Source organism: Acipenser ruthenus, chromosome 16 (assembly GCF_902713425.1).
Source record: "Acipenser ruthenus chromosome 16, fAciRut3.2 maternal haplotype, whole genome shotgun sequence".
Classification (NCBI taxonomy): domain Eukaryota; kingdom Metazoa; phylum Chordata; class Actinopteri; order Acipenseriformes; family Acipenseridae; genus Acipenser; species Acipenser ruthenus.
This window is the reverse complement of record NC_081204.1, coordinates 3,276,851-3,295,080: the sequence shown is the minus strand read 5'-3', so window position 1 is coordinate 3,295,080 and position 18,230 is coordinate 3,276,851. Positions and strand designations below refer to the sequence as shown.

General features: G+C 38.3%; 1 protein-coding gene across 3 annotated transcripts in view; it reads right to left on the bottom strand.

The window, feature by feature from the left end:
• Positions 1-13,238, bottom strand: part of LOC117412249 (lysine-specific demethylase phf2-like) — a 38,628-nt gene extending 25,390 nt beyond the window's left edge. For 2 of the 3 annotated variants that reach the window (XM_058988441.1, XM_058988443.1), the window contains exons 1-2: positions 12,728-13,236; positions 136-221 (exon numbers count right to left, since the gene is read on the bottom strand). In XM_058988441.1, coding sequence (XP_058844424.1) covers positions 136-221; positions 12,728-12,825 — 184 coding nt within the window. In that variant the 5' untranslated portion in view covers positions 12,826-13,236. Of the gene's footprint in view, positions 1-135; positions 222-12,727 lie in introns of all 3 variants that reach the window. The other variant, XM_058988442.1, reaches the window with a different exon arrangement.
• Positions 13,239-18,230: the final 4,992 nt, after the last annotated feature.

Here is an 18,230-nt window from a genome sequence, read left to right as displayed (position 1 = left end):
TAGAACTGGGTTTGATATCAGGCATTATGAAAACAAAGACTTCCTCCTGTCAGTTCTACAGGTACTGGAAGTACACTTGGACAGGCTATGGCAGCAGGCAGCCATTGTGAACCCTGCAGCCTGTATTCTACTCACAAGTGGACTTGCCATGGGATTTCTCGCAGTTCGGACAGTGATAGATGTCAATGTCTGGCGCTTCCTCTTCATCCACATCAACACAGCTGTGAAGCAACAAAAGAAACTGTTACAACTGTTAGAAAGATGCTAACTGCTTTCCACAAAACCAGAAGGTATTACCAAAAAAAAAAAAAAAAAAAAAAGATAGATATGGAAAAAGGCAACTTTTAATGTAGGTATAAAAATACTTTTTTTTTTTAATATAGCAAGTCTAAGCATTTCTGAACGTGCAAAAAAGAATAATTATTATTTTTATCTTCTTTTTTACATGTGACAGCTAAAGAAGAGAACATATTTTCAAAGCGTTTCCTTCATTCTTTAATGAACTCCTATTTTTTTAAAGGAATAGAAAAACATGTTAATGTTGCAAAATGAAAAACCAAACACATGCCGAGTGCTGATAATAACTAGAATTACATTACTTAGTTGTTTGCTTCTAGATTCGGTGAAATTAAAAGGCATTTTAATGCTTTAAAAAAAATAGCAGTTAGTTAAAGACTGGAGTAAATGCTTAAAAAATATGGCCGTCGGTGTTATTTTCAAGTTTTTTTTCTTTTTGAGCGATGCTCACCCCCCCCCCCCCCCCCCCCCCCCGACGCCCCCGCCTCCCCTATTTACACATGAAAAAAAAACTGCCACAGTATTGTTTTAAACCTTATAAAATAATAACAAAACAATAACAAAACATTCCAAGCCCAAAATAGTTTTCTATTACCAGTATCTAACAGGCCAGCTGGACAATGTTTCTAACTGGAAGTCTTCGCATCCCCTTGATAATTCAGTGATACCACAATTACAAGCACAGCAGACAGACCTACTTAGTTGGTGGCAGGTGCCCCAGACAGCACCTGGGTTTTGCACAAAGGAGCAAAAGTCCTTTAGTTTTAACTTGAACTGAAATGACAGCATGTATATACCGTAGCAGGAGTGCAACAAGGGAATAAGAACCTGCCAGGAATGTACAGTGTGTTTCAAATAATAAACCAACAAAGACAAAGAACTATTAATAAACATATGGGTGGGTTTACTCTGTCCTTCCAGAGTTCTGAAAATCCACATCATTAAAGGGAAGTGGTTTTAACCACAATATCTGAATGAACAACTCTCTGTGCAGCTGTGAAAATGAGCTAACTGTAAGAAGGGTCTCTGGTATATACCCCCTCCTCTACCCTCCCGATGCCCCCGCCTCCCCTCATCAATGGGCCCTGCTATACCACAAACAAGTCTGGGGTTCTTTAACCCACCATTATTAGTTTATTTAGCAGACGCCTTTATCCAAGGCGACTTACAGAGACTAGGGTGTATGAACTATGCATCAGCTGCAGAGTCACTTACAACTACGTCTCACCCGAAAGACGAAGCACAAGGAGGTTAAGTGACTTGCTTAGGGTCACACAATGAGTCAGTGGCTGAGGTGGGATTTGAACTGGGGACCTCCTTGTTACATGCCCTTTTCTTTAACCACTGGACCACACAGCCTCCTTTTCCCCTGCCCCAGTCTCTAAGCTCATGTTGCGTGAAGTTGCATACAATTCACACACAAAGAATCAACAGTTGTTCAGCTGTCCTGCCCATGACATAAAAAAAGCTGGCAGCACTTTCTGTTGCGGCACAACCCATGAAGAGCCTATTTAGCCCCGCCTAATCCCCGCTCTCCAAGCTTGTGTCCAGGCTCCAAATCCCCCAGCGCGAGGCGGGCAGCCCAGAGTGTTTCCAGAAACACAAAGTTTACTTTGGGATGCTCTAGCTAACATTTCTATCAGCAATACGAAGCTTGTGTACCATGAATGGACTTCCTTATTAAAAGTGTATTTCCAGCTACGGCAGGAGTGCGGCCTTACTCTTTACTCCGTAATCATTTTTGCAAACAGTCATTCTTAAGTGATATTACACTACAAGCCCCCAGTTTGACTAAGGGTGGGGGTACCATTTAACTTTTGCATTGTAGTAGTAACTGATTATACAGCTCAACCCTCATTATTAGAAATTCTGTACCAGTCAAGTTTTTGAGGTTACACTGTGGTTAAACCTTCATCATTAAAACAGTCATTCTGTTCATGGTTTTCATGTTTTTGAAGCAGATGTAATTAAGAGTCATTGACGACGGTGATTTAAAAACATTATGTTAAAAGCCAAAACAGCCAGCGCTACTTTAGCAGCCGTTAATGCTTTTAAACTCTAAAGTTTTGAAGGCTGTATCACTGAGTTACAAAAACACAACAAGGAAAAACAAATCCCTTACTGTTCTTTATTTATTTCAACACATGGATACAGAGGCCTGGCTTATGAATTCAAGGTCTAGAAACACAAAACGCAGGCTGTCAAAAGTGCTGCACCTGGACAAAATAAATAAGAATAATAAGGAATCACCTGGAATTCAACACCACTCATGCCCTTGAGAAAATACTAAATCTCGATCACACTGTAAAAAAATGAGTTTACACACCTTGAATTCTAGTGTTCTAATGCATCTAACCCCACGCCAGTTTAGCGCTATCCAAACCTTAATCTATAGATTTTAAATGAGAAATAACACACACACACCGTCTGGATTATTTTAGTCACACTTTCGCGTTGTTTAATAAATGTCTTGTTCTATTGCTTTTATGAACCCTGACAATCTTCTGGTCTCCTAAACAAAATTCCATAAACACTACATTGTGAAAGATGTTTTTCTTCTTACATTCCCATAACTGTATTCAGAGGAGCCCTACAGGCCACAGCTGACTACACACTGTCTTCCACGCTGTTCATAATCAATGTGCGGCTCCAGTAACAATTTTAAAGCTCATATTTCATGACTTACGATTCGAGAAGAGTATGAGCACGTGGTTTTATCTAAACAATGCTTTGCTGAAATATTTTTATTTTGAGACCAAAAATCTGAAATAGTTAAGAGTCAATATCAGTTATTTGAACAAGTAGTCTCCCACATTAAATCAGATACATTTTCTAATGAAATGGATACATTTAAAAAAAAGATCAGCAATAAGCACAGATATTAATAATGGTCATGGAAGATGTATTCACTTGAAATGTAAACTATTCATGGTAACTGTGCCTTTAAAGTATTTTAAAAGTGAGCAATATGTTTAAAAAACCTTCACACCAGGGACACAAGCCCACAAGCTCATTTAAGAAGACACACGCTCTAAAATTGTACACCACAAATACAGAAATACCAGAAATACAAAAAGGCATGGCTTCTAGTGAAAGATTTTGTTCTCTCACTGTGCAGATCACTGAGATTACTCCACTGTGATGCTGAGCTGCTCTTGTAAAGAGAACCACTGAAGGAAATAAACCCATTGGGTCACAACTGGACATGTGCTTTGCTTTGTTTTTTTTAATTCACTGGCTGGCTCTCTGTTCGGACAGGTAGCTTTTGTTTTCTACAGTTTTGCATCACCATCATTTCAGCGGTTTGTGGTTAAAACCCCAAAACACATCTCCAGAACAAATGCAAGCAGATTACACGTGATCTCATTTTCAGGTGTTTTTTTGTTTCGTGGATTTTATTTTATTGTATTTTCTTTTTTTTACACTTTTGAACAGGTAACAAATTGAGTGACAAATTTAGGTGACACTTTACATTAAATGCCTCTAATTACTGTGTATTTACATGGTAATTACTTAGTAAATACATGTGTACTTACACATAATTACAGTGTTATTATGAAGATACAATGCACTTAATGTGTAAATGTTTTTTCATGACATAACCCTAACCCTTTTCTGATACAATTGTGTACTTACATATATCATGCAAAAATATACACATTAAGTACAACTGTAACTATGCATAATAAAATTGTAATGGTGTGCAAGTACACATACTTATTTACCAAGTAACTACTATGTAAATACACAGTAACTAGAGACAATGTGAAGTGTTACCCAGATGTAAAGATGGTTCAATAATTTGTAACAGCTTGGCCTGTGTAGAACAGACTTGGATAAAGGCAGTTCCAGCGAGAACTAAAAGTAAAATCAAAACATTCAAATAAACAATAGAAACTGAAAGTTGCACTTCCTAAACCGCTGGCGGTAGTGTTACTGGTTTCCAATCCTCACACATCTTCACTACGACAAGTACACAGTACTGAAGCTCATGACTCTACTAAAAAGAGGGAAGCTCTGCCGTCTAATAAGAGGCTCTGCTAAAATAGTCAGGGCTGCTTTTTATTTCACCGTGTAACCATTTTTTTTTTGTTCCTGGGTAGTAAGTGTTATTTCCTAATTGCTTATGCCTCAAAAGTATAGAAAATGGCTATTATTCCCCACAAACTTTGCTTTTGTGACCAGGACAGTGATATTTTGAAATTTACCTATTTTCCAGAACATTCCAGATAGATTCAGTGCTGAGTAAACTTGGAGTAACTTCTAGAACTTTCTAGAACTTTCCAGTAATATAAATAGTAGTATAAATACAGGGGCCTTAAGCCCACCAGTTCAGTTTAGTTCCAGCTGCCTAAGTGGATACATATCTGCATTTTTCTGAGATGGCATCAAGAGGCTGCAATCATCCGGCAGACGCATTTTACTATGTCTGCGGCCAATTTATCAAGACAAGAGTGAAAAAGTACTCCGTGGAAGCATCTGCTAAGATGTGTGAGGCCTACAAGGCATATTTCGGCATGCCTGTCGGGGATCAAGACAAACCCTGGGCACCTCATTTCACCTGCGAGCACTGCAAAAAAACTCTGGAAGGTAAGATGGACAATTGTTGCTCGGAATTTTATGTTATAAAATTTGTTAAAATTTTTAAAATTGTAAAAGTTTTTAATTTTAAAATGTTTTACAATTTTCAATGTTATTGAAAAAATATACCATATATGAAAAATGTTGCGAGAATCTCTTACACATTAGTCATGGGTGAAATAAATGTATTTTTGTAGGATGGTACAGAGGGGAAAAGAGAGCCATGAAGTTCGCTATCCCAAGAATTTGGCGGGAACCCACTAACCACTCAAGCAACTGCTACTTCTGCATGGTGGACCCTTCCAAACGTCGGACTGGCAAGAATGCACCTGCTATCATGTATCTGGACCTTCCTTCATCCATCGCCCCGGTGCCACACTGCCATGAGCTCCCCGTACCCACTCCTCCGGAAAGAGAGCAGCCGTCTTTAGAAGAGAGCAGCAAGTCAGACAGCGAGGAAGACGTTGTAGATCCAGATGACAATTCCAGAGGTGGAGCTGAGGAGAGAAACCCATACTACCCCAACCAAAAAGACCTCAACGACTTGATTAGAGATCTTGGTCTCACCAAGTCCAATGCCGAGCTTTTGACGTCTAGGCTCAAGCAGTGGAACTTGTTGGATGGAAGTGTGCAAGTCGCAGATCAGAGGAAGCATCACCAACCTTTTTCCAGCTTCATCACCCGTCAAGATGGGCTCTGCTTCGAGGCAATCGGAATCGCCTGTAACCAGAATGAGTGGCGCCTCTTCATTGACAGCTCATCCAGGAGCCTCAAAGCCGTGCTGCTCCATAATGGTAACAAGTACCCGTCTCTTCCCCTGGCTCACTCGGTGCACCTCAAAGAGGATTACAACAGCATCAAGACCTTGCTGGACGCCTTGAAGTATGATGAGTACGGCTGGGAGGTCATAGGAGACTTCAAAATGGTGGCATTCCTGATGGGTCTCCAAGGCGGTTTTACCAAGTTTCCCGGCTATCTTTGCCTTTGGGACAGCAGGGACACCAAGGCGCACTACCACAGGCGGGACTGGCCACAGCGGACTGAGTTCTCTGTGGGGAGGAACAACGTCAAGTGGGAGCCACTGGTGGACCCCTGGAAGGTGCTGATGCCACCACTGCACATCAAATTGGGCCTTATGAAACAATTTGTCAGAGCTCTAGATAAGGAGTCGGCAGCCTTCAAGTACCTTCAAGACTTCTTCCCTAAGCTGTCTGAGGCAAAGGTCAAAGCCGGTGTCTTCGTCGGACCACAGATAAAGAAGATCCTGGAGTGCAATGAATTCCCCAAGAAGCTCACTAGTAAGGAGAAAGCGGCTTGGAACAGCTTTGTCGCAGTGGTTCGGGGCTTCCTGGGCAATCACAAGGCCCTATGTGGAGCTGGTTGAGACTCTGGTGAAGAACTACGGCACAATGGGCTGTAGGATGTCCCTCAAAGTCCATATCCTTGATGCTCATCTTGATAAATTCAAGGAGAACATGGGAGCGTACTCGAAGGAGCAAGGCGAGCGCTTCCACCAGGATATACTGGACTTTGAACGCCGCTACCAAGGACAGTGTAACGAGAACATGATGGGAGACTACATTTGGGGGCTGATTCGTGAAAGTGATTTACAGTATAATCGTAAATCTCGAAAAACTACTCACTTCTAAATCTTTTGTAGTCATTTTTGTATTACTTTAGTATAAATACATGTTAATTTGGATTCATATGTTGTTTTTTTCTGACTTTATGTGAACGAAAAGACACAAATTCGCCCGTTTTCTCATTGGAAATAGGTAAATTTCAAAATATCACTGTCCTGGTCACAAAAGCAAAGTTTGTGGGGAATAATAGCCATTTTCTATACTTTTGAGGCATAAGCAATTAGGAAATAACACTTACTACCCAGGAACAAAAATTGTGTTACATAGTGTTTCATTCATCTCAATATATGGTGCTTTGTGTATGAATGGAATCAGCAGCTTGAGTCAGATACAGTGTTGCAATTTCAAAGAAAATGGTATGTTACATTGTTGCTTTTGAAACCGGTGCTGTTTGCATTATTTTTTAAATGAGAATACAGACGATATGTTCAAATTAAAATCATTTTTAAAGCATACAGAGGTACACAGGGCCCAGAGAATAATACAGGAAACCTAAGTAGAATACACATATTCAGAACATGTGTTGCGTGTAAAAATACTCACTGTGTGTCTCTGTGTGTGTGTGTGTGTGTGTGTGCGTGTGTGTGTCTAGCTGGTCTTTTTCTGCCAAATCAGACTTACACAGGCACTTCCAGCAATAGCCCTCACAACTAATAAAATAAATGTATTATGTTTTATTACCAAGGTGAAGAGCCGATAGATCTTCAGGAGAAGATAAGGTAACCTTGAAATGACGAGCATCAGCCTCAGAAACACAGCACCTCCAGTGCACCAGTCAACTAAACCACCAGGCTCAATTATCCCTGCCACAAAGTCCATGAATAAATATGGCTGCAACACAAACAAGACGACTATGGAAAACAGATCAAATGGCATAACTGATTTAAATAGAGTACAACGTCATCTGCTTCATGGATTTCCTGCATAACAGACCCACACCCTGAAATAATCAAGGATGTATTGTAAAAATGTGAATTACTGCAAGCACCTAGCCTGGCTTGCTTTAAAAGCACACATTTAACACATCAATAAAAATGTGAATACATGATCCGCTTAAAATCCGGTTAGTAGACTGTGTGCTATAAACCCGAATTAGACTGTCTTAGCTGCTGCCTCTGCTACTGTTTATTCTCCTTCTCATTCTTGAAATGAAATCAAAGCCTATGGATTTTAATTAATTTGCACCAACAGTATTCTCAGATTAAGCAAACCTGTCACTGCCTGCAGACCATCTGCCTGCTGACGGACAGCTTTACACAACATTATTAACCCTGGGTGGGGAATACAAAATGCTCATTCTTAAAGAAAAAGGAGAGACCTGTCTCCTTCCAATACACACAGTAAAACATATGAAGCTCTTATTTCAGTGTGGGATCTTTAGTGGGCATTGTAATTGTTTTAAACTATAACAAGTTAGTTTATAATATACCCTATTAACAGTTATGGCAGGTGTGCGTTTGTTTGTTTGGTTGGTTTTTTGTCCAATCCTTATATTTGCAAATTTGCATGATTCTTCTAATGCTTTTATTCAGGTTACAGGGATCCAAGTTAGCACTAAGGGAAATGCATAAAACACACGCTATTAAAAACAAACTTTCACATCGATCACGTCATCACATCTACGGTATATTAATAACAGCCCGAGCACAACTACTATATTAATACTAGCTGCACAGCCACTTTTAAACTATACATCATTATAGTCTGTATTTCTATTCACAGTCTTTATTCATATTTTTTCTGGGGCTCCGTTTCCCTTAGTCTGAAGACCATGGGCTAAATTAACAACAGGTTCCTTGTCCTTATCTGCTCGGGGTATATTGTTTCATCTCTAGAATAAAAATAATTTGGCGCTACTGTCAACCACAATAAAGAGCCCCTCTAGATTGCCTTCAGAGCAGCTGGTGCTCACACCATGAAAACGAATCATTCCACCGCAATATTTATTATCTTAATCACAGCAGACACCAGTTATGAATTTTGGAGGCTCGCACTATAATAATAAAAACATGTCACAATGTGATTACAGGTCTGAAAGCATTCCCTTTCCTCCCTGCTCTAGATAGGAACATTTTAAATCATTTCTTCCAGCTTGCACAATAAAGCTGTGCCATAGGAAACCTGTCACCTTTATTACACTTAGAACCGCCAATGTTTTCACAAACTCTGTTATATTCAATAATAAAAACAGTAATAAGTACTAAGCCCTCCTCCCACAAGCACTGCACTAGACTGGACTCACCATGTCTTATGTGATTCAACAACAAGGCTACAAGCTAAACTCCCTTCATATTTAAGGTGCTGCTGTGATATAGTGTCATCGAAACACTTAGTGATTATCTAAGGTGCATTTACATGCTCTCAAGAAGCATCACCCGGTTTTATAGTTTGTATTAGACAGTATTAAGCAAGTGGAAGTAGACCTAGTATTAAAAGTCTTTCTGCTTTCGTTACAAGGAGATTATTAAAGTACACTAGCTTGAAACAAGCTTGAGCCTGCGTGACAAAATTTTTAAGAGAACATTTATTCACATGGATCCTTAATCGAGAAATTACCCCCAAACATGTCATTCAGTACCTATCCACTGCACATTCCTTGCCCCCCTTGTCAAATGTCCCTGATACATTTGCTCCACTGACAACAGCAGTGGTTGTACGTTTAGACAGCAGTGCCTGGGACTGTAACATCCAGACTGCAAGATACAAGGGGACATGTTCTCAAAGACCTTGCTCCAGTCTTTAATAAACTTTTTAAATGGAGAAAAAAAATACCTTTTAATGTTATAAAATGAAAAACAAAGAACCCTTGAGAGTGCTTAAAAGGGACTTGGAATATATAATGTAGTTGTTTGGTATAGTTTTGTAATGTATAATGTAGGTGTTTGGTATAGTTTTGTAATGTATAATGTAGGTGTTTGGTATAGTTTTGTAATGTATAATGTAGGTGTTTGGTATAGTTTTGTAATGTATAATGTAGGTGTTTGGTATAGTTTTGTAATGTATAATGTTGGTGTTTGGTATAGTTTTGTAATGTATAATGTAGTTGTTTGGTATAGTTTTGTAATGTATAATGTAGGTGTTTGGTATAGTTTTGTAATATATAATGTAGGTGTTTGGTATAGTTTTGTAATGTGTAATGTAGGTGTTTGGTTCTAGTTTTGTAATGTATAATGTAGGTGTTTGGTATAGTTTTGTAATATATAATGTAGGTGTTTGGTATAGTTTTGTAATGTATAATGTAGGTGTTTGGTATAGTTTTGTAATGTATAATGTCGGTGTTTGGTATAGTTTTGTAATGTATAATGTCGGTGTTTGGTTCTAGTTTTGTAAACAGGTGTTTTACTTCTTTCAAAAAATAGGAGCTAATTAAAGACTGGAGTAAATGCTCTGACAATATAGGTCAAGATCTCACAGCGGGTACTGGGGCAATAACCCTGTCGTTAGTACTGGACAGTAGTCCTTGTTCCCGAACAACCAACACACCTTAACTGACAACTGATTGGTTAAGGAATGAACTGCCCCTCATCCCCTGAAGAGTGGGGAAGCTCTCCTTCACACTGTGCTGCAAACTCAGCACCGTTCCTGCTGTGCACCAAAATTCACTCCAACTTTCTAAGAGAAACAATAAAACCATTTGTAAAGGGCACGGCAACAGGAAGGAATCCAAGTGTTCTGTGATGACTGTAACCTTCAAAGTGCCTCCAACAGTGAACAGATACATTTGGAAATACTGTGACCCAAGACACCATTATCTACAAATCACACACAGAGATAACTTTGCACAGAGAGTTACAAGACAGCTCTTGACAGGTATGTGCATTTTATCTACATTTAAAGTTCACAAGAATGCAGTTCATTGTTTCTTGTAGCTTTATAGCCTGTGCCACATGGAGAAAGTGGATTCTAATTCTGATCAGCAGCAGTTTTGTGAATCATCTTCATGGTTTTGAGGTCCACAATGCCAGTCAGCTCATCCCATGAACTTCCTTAAAAGGTGGACAGCAGAGACTAAGGTTTAAAAAAACCCATCCCCTTTACTCCAGCACCACCTCTGTCCCCTTTTCAATGTTACATTTCCTATTTAATTTACCAGTGAAGCAGAGAGGCACAGTGATGTTCTAACAGTAAAGAGATTCACACAATCAGCTAAAGGGATCAACATGGTAGCTGTTCTATGATGTTCTACCTGTACCTTCAGAGGCCTTTCATGTGAAGTCTATGTGTGTGTGTGTATTTAAGCCCCTTCCCAAGCTGCTAAAAGGTGCAGTGAAAATAGTCCTGAAGCTAATAGAGAAAATGAATTTCAAAACCTCTTAGTCTTGGCAAAGCTGTCTATCCCATCCTGCACAAACTGTACATGCCCAGTCATATTGGAGATACTGAGAATTTAGCACAGTATCACAATCCTGTGAAACCTCCTAAACTGATCAAAAGACATAAGAGCCTAATCTGGAAACTATATAAGTGTATCCTGGCTGGCAATTGTGAGTACTTGCCCTTGGATAGTCGACTGTAAGTAATGTGTATAGGGACTTTACTTGCTTAAAAAATAATAATAATAATAATAACAATAATATATAGCTTTTTCAGCAACTTGTTTTTAATACAGAGCACGTACCCATATAAAAAAATGTTTCTTTTAGATGATGACGTCTGTACCTTTTAGACATTTAATAAATCCACTTAGCATGTCTGGCTGTTAATAATGTCAACCCAGAACTCTCAAACCATGACACTGTAAGAAATCAATTGATACAAACGTATAGTTCAAAACAGTGAATTTCGCAAAGACATCGACTAACACATGCCATTATAAAACAGGATCGCACCATGTTATGTAGGGTACTATTTGGCACCGAGGTTATACTGTTATTTACTGTCTTCACGTGTGCACTTGCACTCCTTGATTGTCTGTATACTTGTCTGTATTGTGCTGATAAAACACATCGAGCTACAGTCCGGCGTACGTGACAAGAGCTACCATACACGGCAGTATTCTAATGCATTAACGATTCATTTTAAGAACAATGACACGGAGAATTATATACACCCACGCGAAGGTCGGCGCTATATAGCCAAAACTGTAGCCTACATGTTTGTGAACCGATATACAGGTCAAAGTGACTCTTCATTTAAAATAAATAAATAAATAAATAAATAAATAGTAATACGCTGTACTGAACAATGCATTTGACCGACTATCTGTTTAAACAAAACCAAATGCGGATTGATTTACAGTAAACTCATGCATATCCGCAAAGGGTTAATCACATAACCGCGCGTAAAATTTTCAGAGAGCTACTGAATTGGAACCGGAGATGTGCAGTAACTCCCTTCTTTCACTTTAATTGCATTTATTCAACCCTATGTTATCATTTTCATCTTGTCCAGAAGCCTTGCTCATGTATTACAAACCACGAAATTTAATTTGAAATTGACGCGGAATTGTCTACTAGTACTAAGTACAGTGGATACAATACCATTTCGATTTTATTAGGGTGCAAATGCTCACACAGAAAAAAAGATAATTTATGGGGGAAAACGATGTAAAGAACCGAAAGCAATCTGAGGATTTAAATAATAGATTATATTATGTATTTGCACATATGTACTCGCTATGGCAAAATACGTTACCACCAGAAATAATTGTATTACTGGCATTGTTTTATAAACAGCAGCTGTCAGTAGCGTCTGATTTCATTGTCAAGTGCGATACAGGAGGCTATAAATCACTAATTAGTGTTTGTTTTTCTGTGTTTTACAAACATTCGTGCGAACAGAACGTTGCAAAACGCAGTTTTTGTTACTTAGTAAAATATAAAATGATGGTTTATGTGGCGCTAGCTACGCTGCTTTCCAGCATTCTACCCCAGCGAAACCAAACCAACTGCAGCTCCGAGTCCCAGCAGTGGCTTTTTCTTAGAAGGAAGAAAACTACAGCAAAAATATATATATAACAAACGAAGCCAAAATTAAATAAAAACTAAACCGTTGTCAAAATGTTTGTGATATTCACACACAAAAAAAAAAAATGTCCCAACCTAAATATAACTCCGCCTTCTTCTTCCAGCGGCCTCGCTCTTCAGGCAACAGCTTTCAAATCCACAACCATTAGCAAAGAATTTTATTGAAGGAAGAAAAAAAACAGCCCTAAATAAACACCATGCAAACAAATGCAAATGAATAATGTAGTTTTGTGATTTTACCTGCCGTGAAACCAGTCCTTACAGGCATCGCATTCGATCATGAAGCGGGATACGTCGTAAGGTAACCTACAGATGCAATAAACTGGTACAGTCGCCATGTTAGATCAATTCACAACAACGCTGGAGCGAGAGTCTGCAAAACCCCTGCTGCAACAAAATTGCAATTAGAAATCTCTCAGAATAGCACGCCGATTCAACACTGTTCTGCTGGCATGGACCAAATGTAACAACAAAAATCGTCTTCCTACAGATCCAGGTTGCATTTGAATTGCAATCTTTTAAAAAAAAAAATGTTGAACGAATGATGTTTCCTGAAGTGTATTATTGTATGCATGCCCCCTGGTGACAGACCAGTACAGTATTGAGACTTTCATAAACAGTAAGAAAATGCATCCCTTTCATTGTAATATTGTTACGTCATCTTGTAAGGCTGTTTCAATCATCTTCAAAGTAAATGCATGATTATCAGAATGTTCTCTAGAAGATGGGTTCAGATGTATCCACCCCGGGACTTTCAAATATTAAACTGTGATTTTATGTAGCTGATGGACAGAGCATGGTTCCTTAATAAATAGAAAGATACAGATCTGCATACTGTTCCGCTTTCTACGGTGACTACTTATAAATATGTAAGTTTAAATTTAAAAAATGCAGTTATGCAAACGAAATTGCAATTCACGAATAAGAAAAAAAAGATATTTCGGCATGCATACATTTAAACACCTATTTGATATTACAGTAATAGAAAATAGAACGATTTATGGTAAATTCGTTCGACTAGATTTTCTGTTAAAATGGTGTCTATTCATAGACAGTTTTTATTTGCTCCATATATATATATATATATATATATATATATATATATATATATATATATATATATATATATATATATATATAAATCCTTAAACTGCTAGTTGTAACTGGTTTAAAATACTCCGTTGTTTGTAATCGTTGTTTTTGTTTGTTTGTTGAGTTGAGTCAGCATTGTCTTTGCACTGCCACTGTCTGTGACCTGTCAGTTAAGCACACTTAACCTGAGGGGGTTTCCCTCTGCATCCACCACGCCAACTCAGCATCGCAAAAAAAACCAAAAAAAAAAAAACTGTGCATGTTCTAAACCGCTGGTAATCTCTTGTCTGTGAAACCAGCCCGTCATCATTCAGACGTGGTACTTTGAGTTACATGGAGTCTTCATAGCATCACAGCGGGATTTAAATGTGCTATAGCAAACGTGCTACTATACATAGTTATGTTATTGTAGTTATATGTTTTACTGCATTGTGATGGTACACAAATAAAATGCACTAAGTGTCCCGGAGGAAAGCACGCCACGGCGAATGACAGCATGATAACCGGATAACAAATACAGTAGGCCTATGCGATGTAAAGACAGTATTATGAAATCCTACCTCCGGTGGTTATATGCATTGTAAACGCCAACCAGCCCTTTACAGTGCATATAGGTGAGCGTTGACAGCTGTGAAACCCATTGCAATTGGGTTACCACAACCCAGCAGAGCGACAGCAATTCCCTCTCAGACAAGATTGCAAACCTTACCTGCAAAAATGAAAATAAAGTGTAACTGGATGCCTGACAGGAGCCACCCACTGTGCATAGGAAAGGTACGGTTAATCGTTAGTGGATCTTTGAGATACTAGTTTTATGAGCACTTACGTAACGAAATAGCCTTTCTGTGTTAATGGGCGACATTAAAGAAAACTGCTTTAAAGAACGGATTGCTCATTTCACACTTATGATTTTCCAATCTCCATTAAGGCAGGACATTTACCATTCGAAGACAAAAGACGCGATCAAAACTATAGCACAGCTTCTGCCTTGTTATAGTTTGTGGAGGAGAGCTATTAAGTGAAACTATGGCATTTATTTGTGCCATAGATTTACTACTGACGGGACATATATGTGTGTGTGTGTGTGTGTGTGTGTAAAAGTGTTTTCTGGAGAGACATTTTGCTGACAAAACTTGCTCATCTAACAATTTCACAGACATCTCGCAACAAAAGTGCTAACGAGAGAGGTTCAGCTGTATATTGATTGATACGTCTACCTTAGACACGTTCTTATTACCTTACCTTAGTACACGCTCCCATGCTGGCGCCCTCATCAGACTGATTTGAATACTGCATGTTCAGATCCTTGCGTGTCAGGTCTTTCCCCACTATAAGCAGCAGAGTGGGGAATCAAGAGTGTGAACAGATTAAGCAAAGGCGGCACAAGGCTGTGGGTGGGGGCCCGTTCTGTACTGGCAATGCGCCATTACTGAAAATAATCACTTCAAAGGGAGATTCGAGCTCTATAGCAAAAAGGCAATGGAAGGTTAATATGGGAACGTAAGAGGATCACGACACGCTTGTAATATTAATTATAGAGAAGATGAATGCTATTATAAATTATGTAATTAGAAAGAACGAAGAAGGTATCATATTAATTCTATGTCTTGTGAATATTGGTTTGAGTTACCAATACCCCAGATTAACCCCAAGAAGCACAAAGAAAGAGGAATGAGGTAATGAGGTATGTATTGATGCAGGAGCCAGAAGAGCTGAAAGCAGTTTTCTATTAATTTGTTGTCTACCATATATTTTGCATAATAGCACTTGTGAAACCAGAAAACCTACACTGCAGTGAAATTGAAAAGCAACAAAAGATCTGGTCTACCTTCTTTGTTACTGTCTGCTAAATACTGTGCAGATTTTATAGTTTGAACACACACACACACACACACACACATATATATATATATATATATATATATATATATATATATATATATATATATAACATTTTTATTAGCACAGTTAAAGCCAACATAGCCCCCCAAATTAAGCCAACCTATTGTTAATTTTAGCCTTGGTGACAAAAGTTAAACAATTTACAGTTAATGTAACAATTAACCAATTAGGTAAACAATTTGAAAACACACACAGTTACTGCCTTCAATTGAAGCCAATGAATTGCTGAATTGATACCAATTAGCACCAGTTAACACTCCATGAAGTTTCCTTTAAATTCTCTGTGAAGGACAAGCACATTAAACATGCATAGAGGAATTTCATATCTACTGGTTTAGTGGAGTAGTTTATAACACTGTTTTCTCAGGACACATTAAATCAGCATTGTTATAACAATATGCTGATGCTGTATGCTGTTTTTGTACTTGGTTAAATAAAGGTATTATGATTGGTAGCACACCGGGAGATGAGAGAACACAATAGCGTAACACCCCTGAACACTGATAGCGTTTGAGGTAACATGAATTATTAACATGGTCAGCGACAGATCAGTTCGCAGAAGTAGTAAAATCACACTGGATTGATCGTAGTGCTCACAATTCAAAGCATTTTACCGTTCTCATCACAGGAGAGTAGAAGGGTCTTTTTTCTCCCTTCTCTTAACATGTTGACCAGATGTACTGCCCTTTGCATGGCACCTGAAATGAGTGACTGGGCAATACAGGACATGAGGTTATGAATGACAGGCAGGTAGCAACCTCATGGCTACTCATTTTCACTTCTTTTCCCCCTAACTTAGTGATACTGTAACTCCTCCTTAAAAAGAAAACACATTCAATTAGCACGAGCCTGGGAGTGCACTGGCCAGGAATACCGATATACATGTACCATTCATTATTAGCTATAGATAAGGAAATGTTTCAATTCATCTTCATTCATCCTTAAAGTTGTGGAATACACGGTAATTGCTTGAGTATTAGGCAAACGATTTGAACACACAACAGTGATTTGTATTTTACAGTAAAAATAGTATGATTGTGCAGCACTGCAGCTTGGAGGTATTATGGTACATATCACTTATATCTAAAGAACCAATCCTAGATTTCTACAGGTCCTTCTATTTACATTGATTTTTTTAGTAGCCATCATCTGTAGAAAAATGTCACGCAATGTCCAGCAGGTGGCAGGCAACACAACTGTGATTATTTTCATTATGTTCTCATATTCATATACAATTAGACAAACAATTAAAAGCACTTGTATAATGAATTTACATTTAAACATATGCAAACATATGGGATCAATCAATGGAAATCATTTAAATTCAGAATCTGGTATGGCTATTGATAAATCTTATTAAGAACATCAGTGATGTAATTTGGAATGTGTAAATGATCATATTAATTAGATTGTAATTACAAAAAATACCTTGCTTAGTCCTAGAAATTAAGAATTACTGGTACAAGTTCATTAGCAGAGTACCATCATCTTTTTAAAGCACTTGCACAATCAACTTACATTTAAGCATGTGCAAACATAAGATTCCAAGGTATTTCATAAGTGAAACTCACATGCAGTAGTGAGGGATAACAGAAGGTTGAACTGATCAGCTCTCCTTAACATATTAATAGCAACATTCCACTTTAAGGGCTATAATAAACAAATCCGATAAGTCACATTCCAAGTAATGTGAAAGCATTCCGCTGTGTACACCTCCTGGAACGTGCCAAGTTCAGCAACACCCCATGATAACCCTGGGGGGGGGGGGGGGGGGGGGCATGCAATGTCTTTAAATCATCAAACCATTTCCTGGTTTTGCCATACAGGAAGCCTCTGTAAGATCCATGCACTGCATTCAGGGAGACTGGCTCATAGACAAGCTAATGCCTGTGTTCAACTCTTTCAACAGACCTAGAATGAGGTTTAAGAAATTTAACACTGCAGACCAGTCAAGACCTTGGGTGCTGAGTATGCCCCTTTATAATGTCTTGTATTGTTGAGGAATAGAACTGCAATGCACATTTAGAATGCTTTAAAAGGCACCCATGGGCACATTTCTTTGTATAGGATTACCTCACTGACATGCTGCATAAAAGGAAGTATATAATCAAATAACATCAAATACAAACCTTTTGGAAGACACGTTTTACTTTTTAATAGGTCACAACACATTGGAAATACTATCACAAAGTAGATAGTGCAAATACTGAAACTTCAGTCATTTCATGGGTAAAGAATATATCTCCTGCGATTTACATTCAGCTTGTGTAGCACAGCATTGACCTTTAAATTCAGTATCGTGTATTATCAAAACTGTTAATACGGAAATATCCCTGAACTTGGCTTGCCATCAACGTGATGATTCATTAGCTCAGTAATAGACAAGCCTTCATCACGTGGGAGCGTAGGGACAGTATGTGAAGTTTGGTTCAATGGTTACTGACACAGCAAACCACAGCTGCAAATCGTACACGTTTAAATGGCATAAAAGATTCTCATTACAAAATAAAGTATACATTGTTTGTTTGTCATAAACCCGTTCCAATTTCATTTTTTCTTTAAAATCATTTTAAAAGTACATTTGAAAGCACCCAGACCTCTCAAGAACTAAATAATTGGTTGTACTGCTGGAGTTTACTTTCGGGATTAAAGTGCTGATTAAACTCAATGCAGCTTGAACACTGAGTATGTGTGATTAATCACCACCACCCTGCAGAAAATACACAAAACAAATACAGAAGACAGTCAG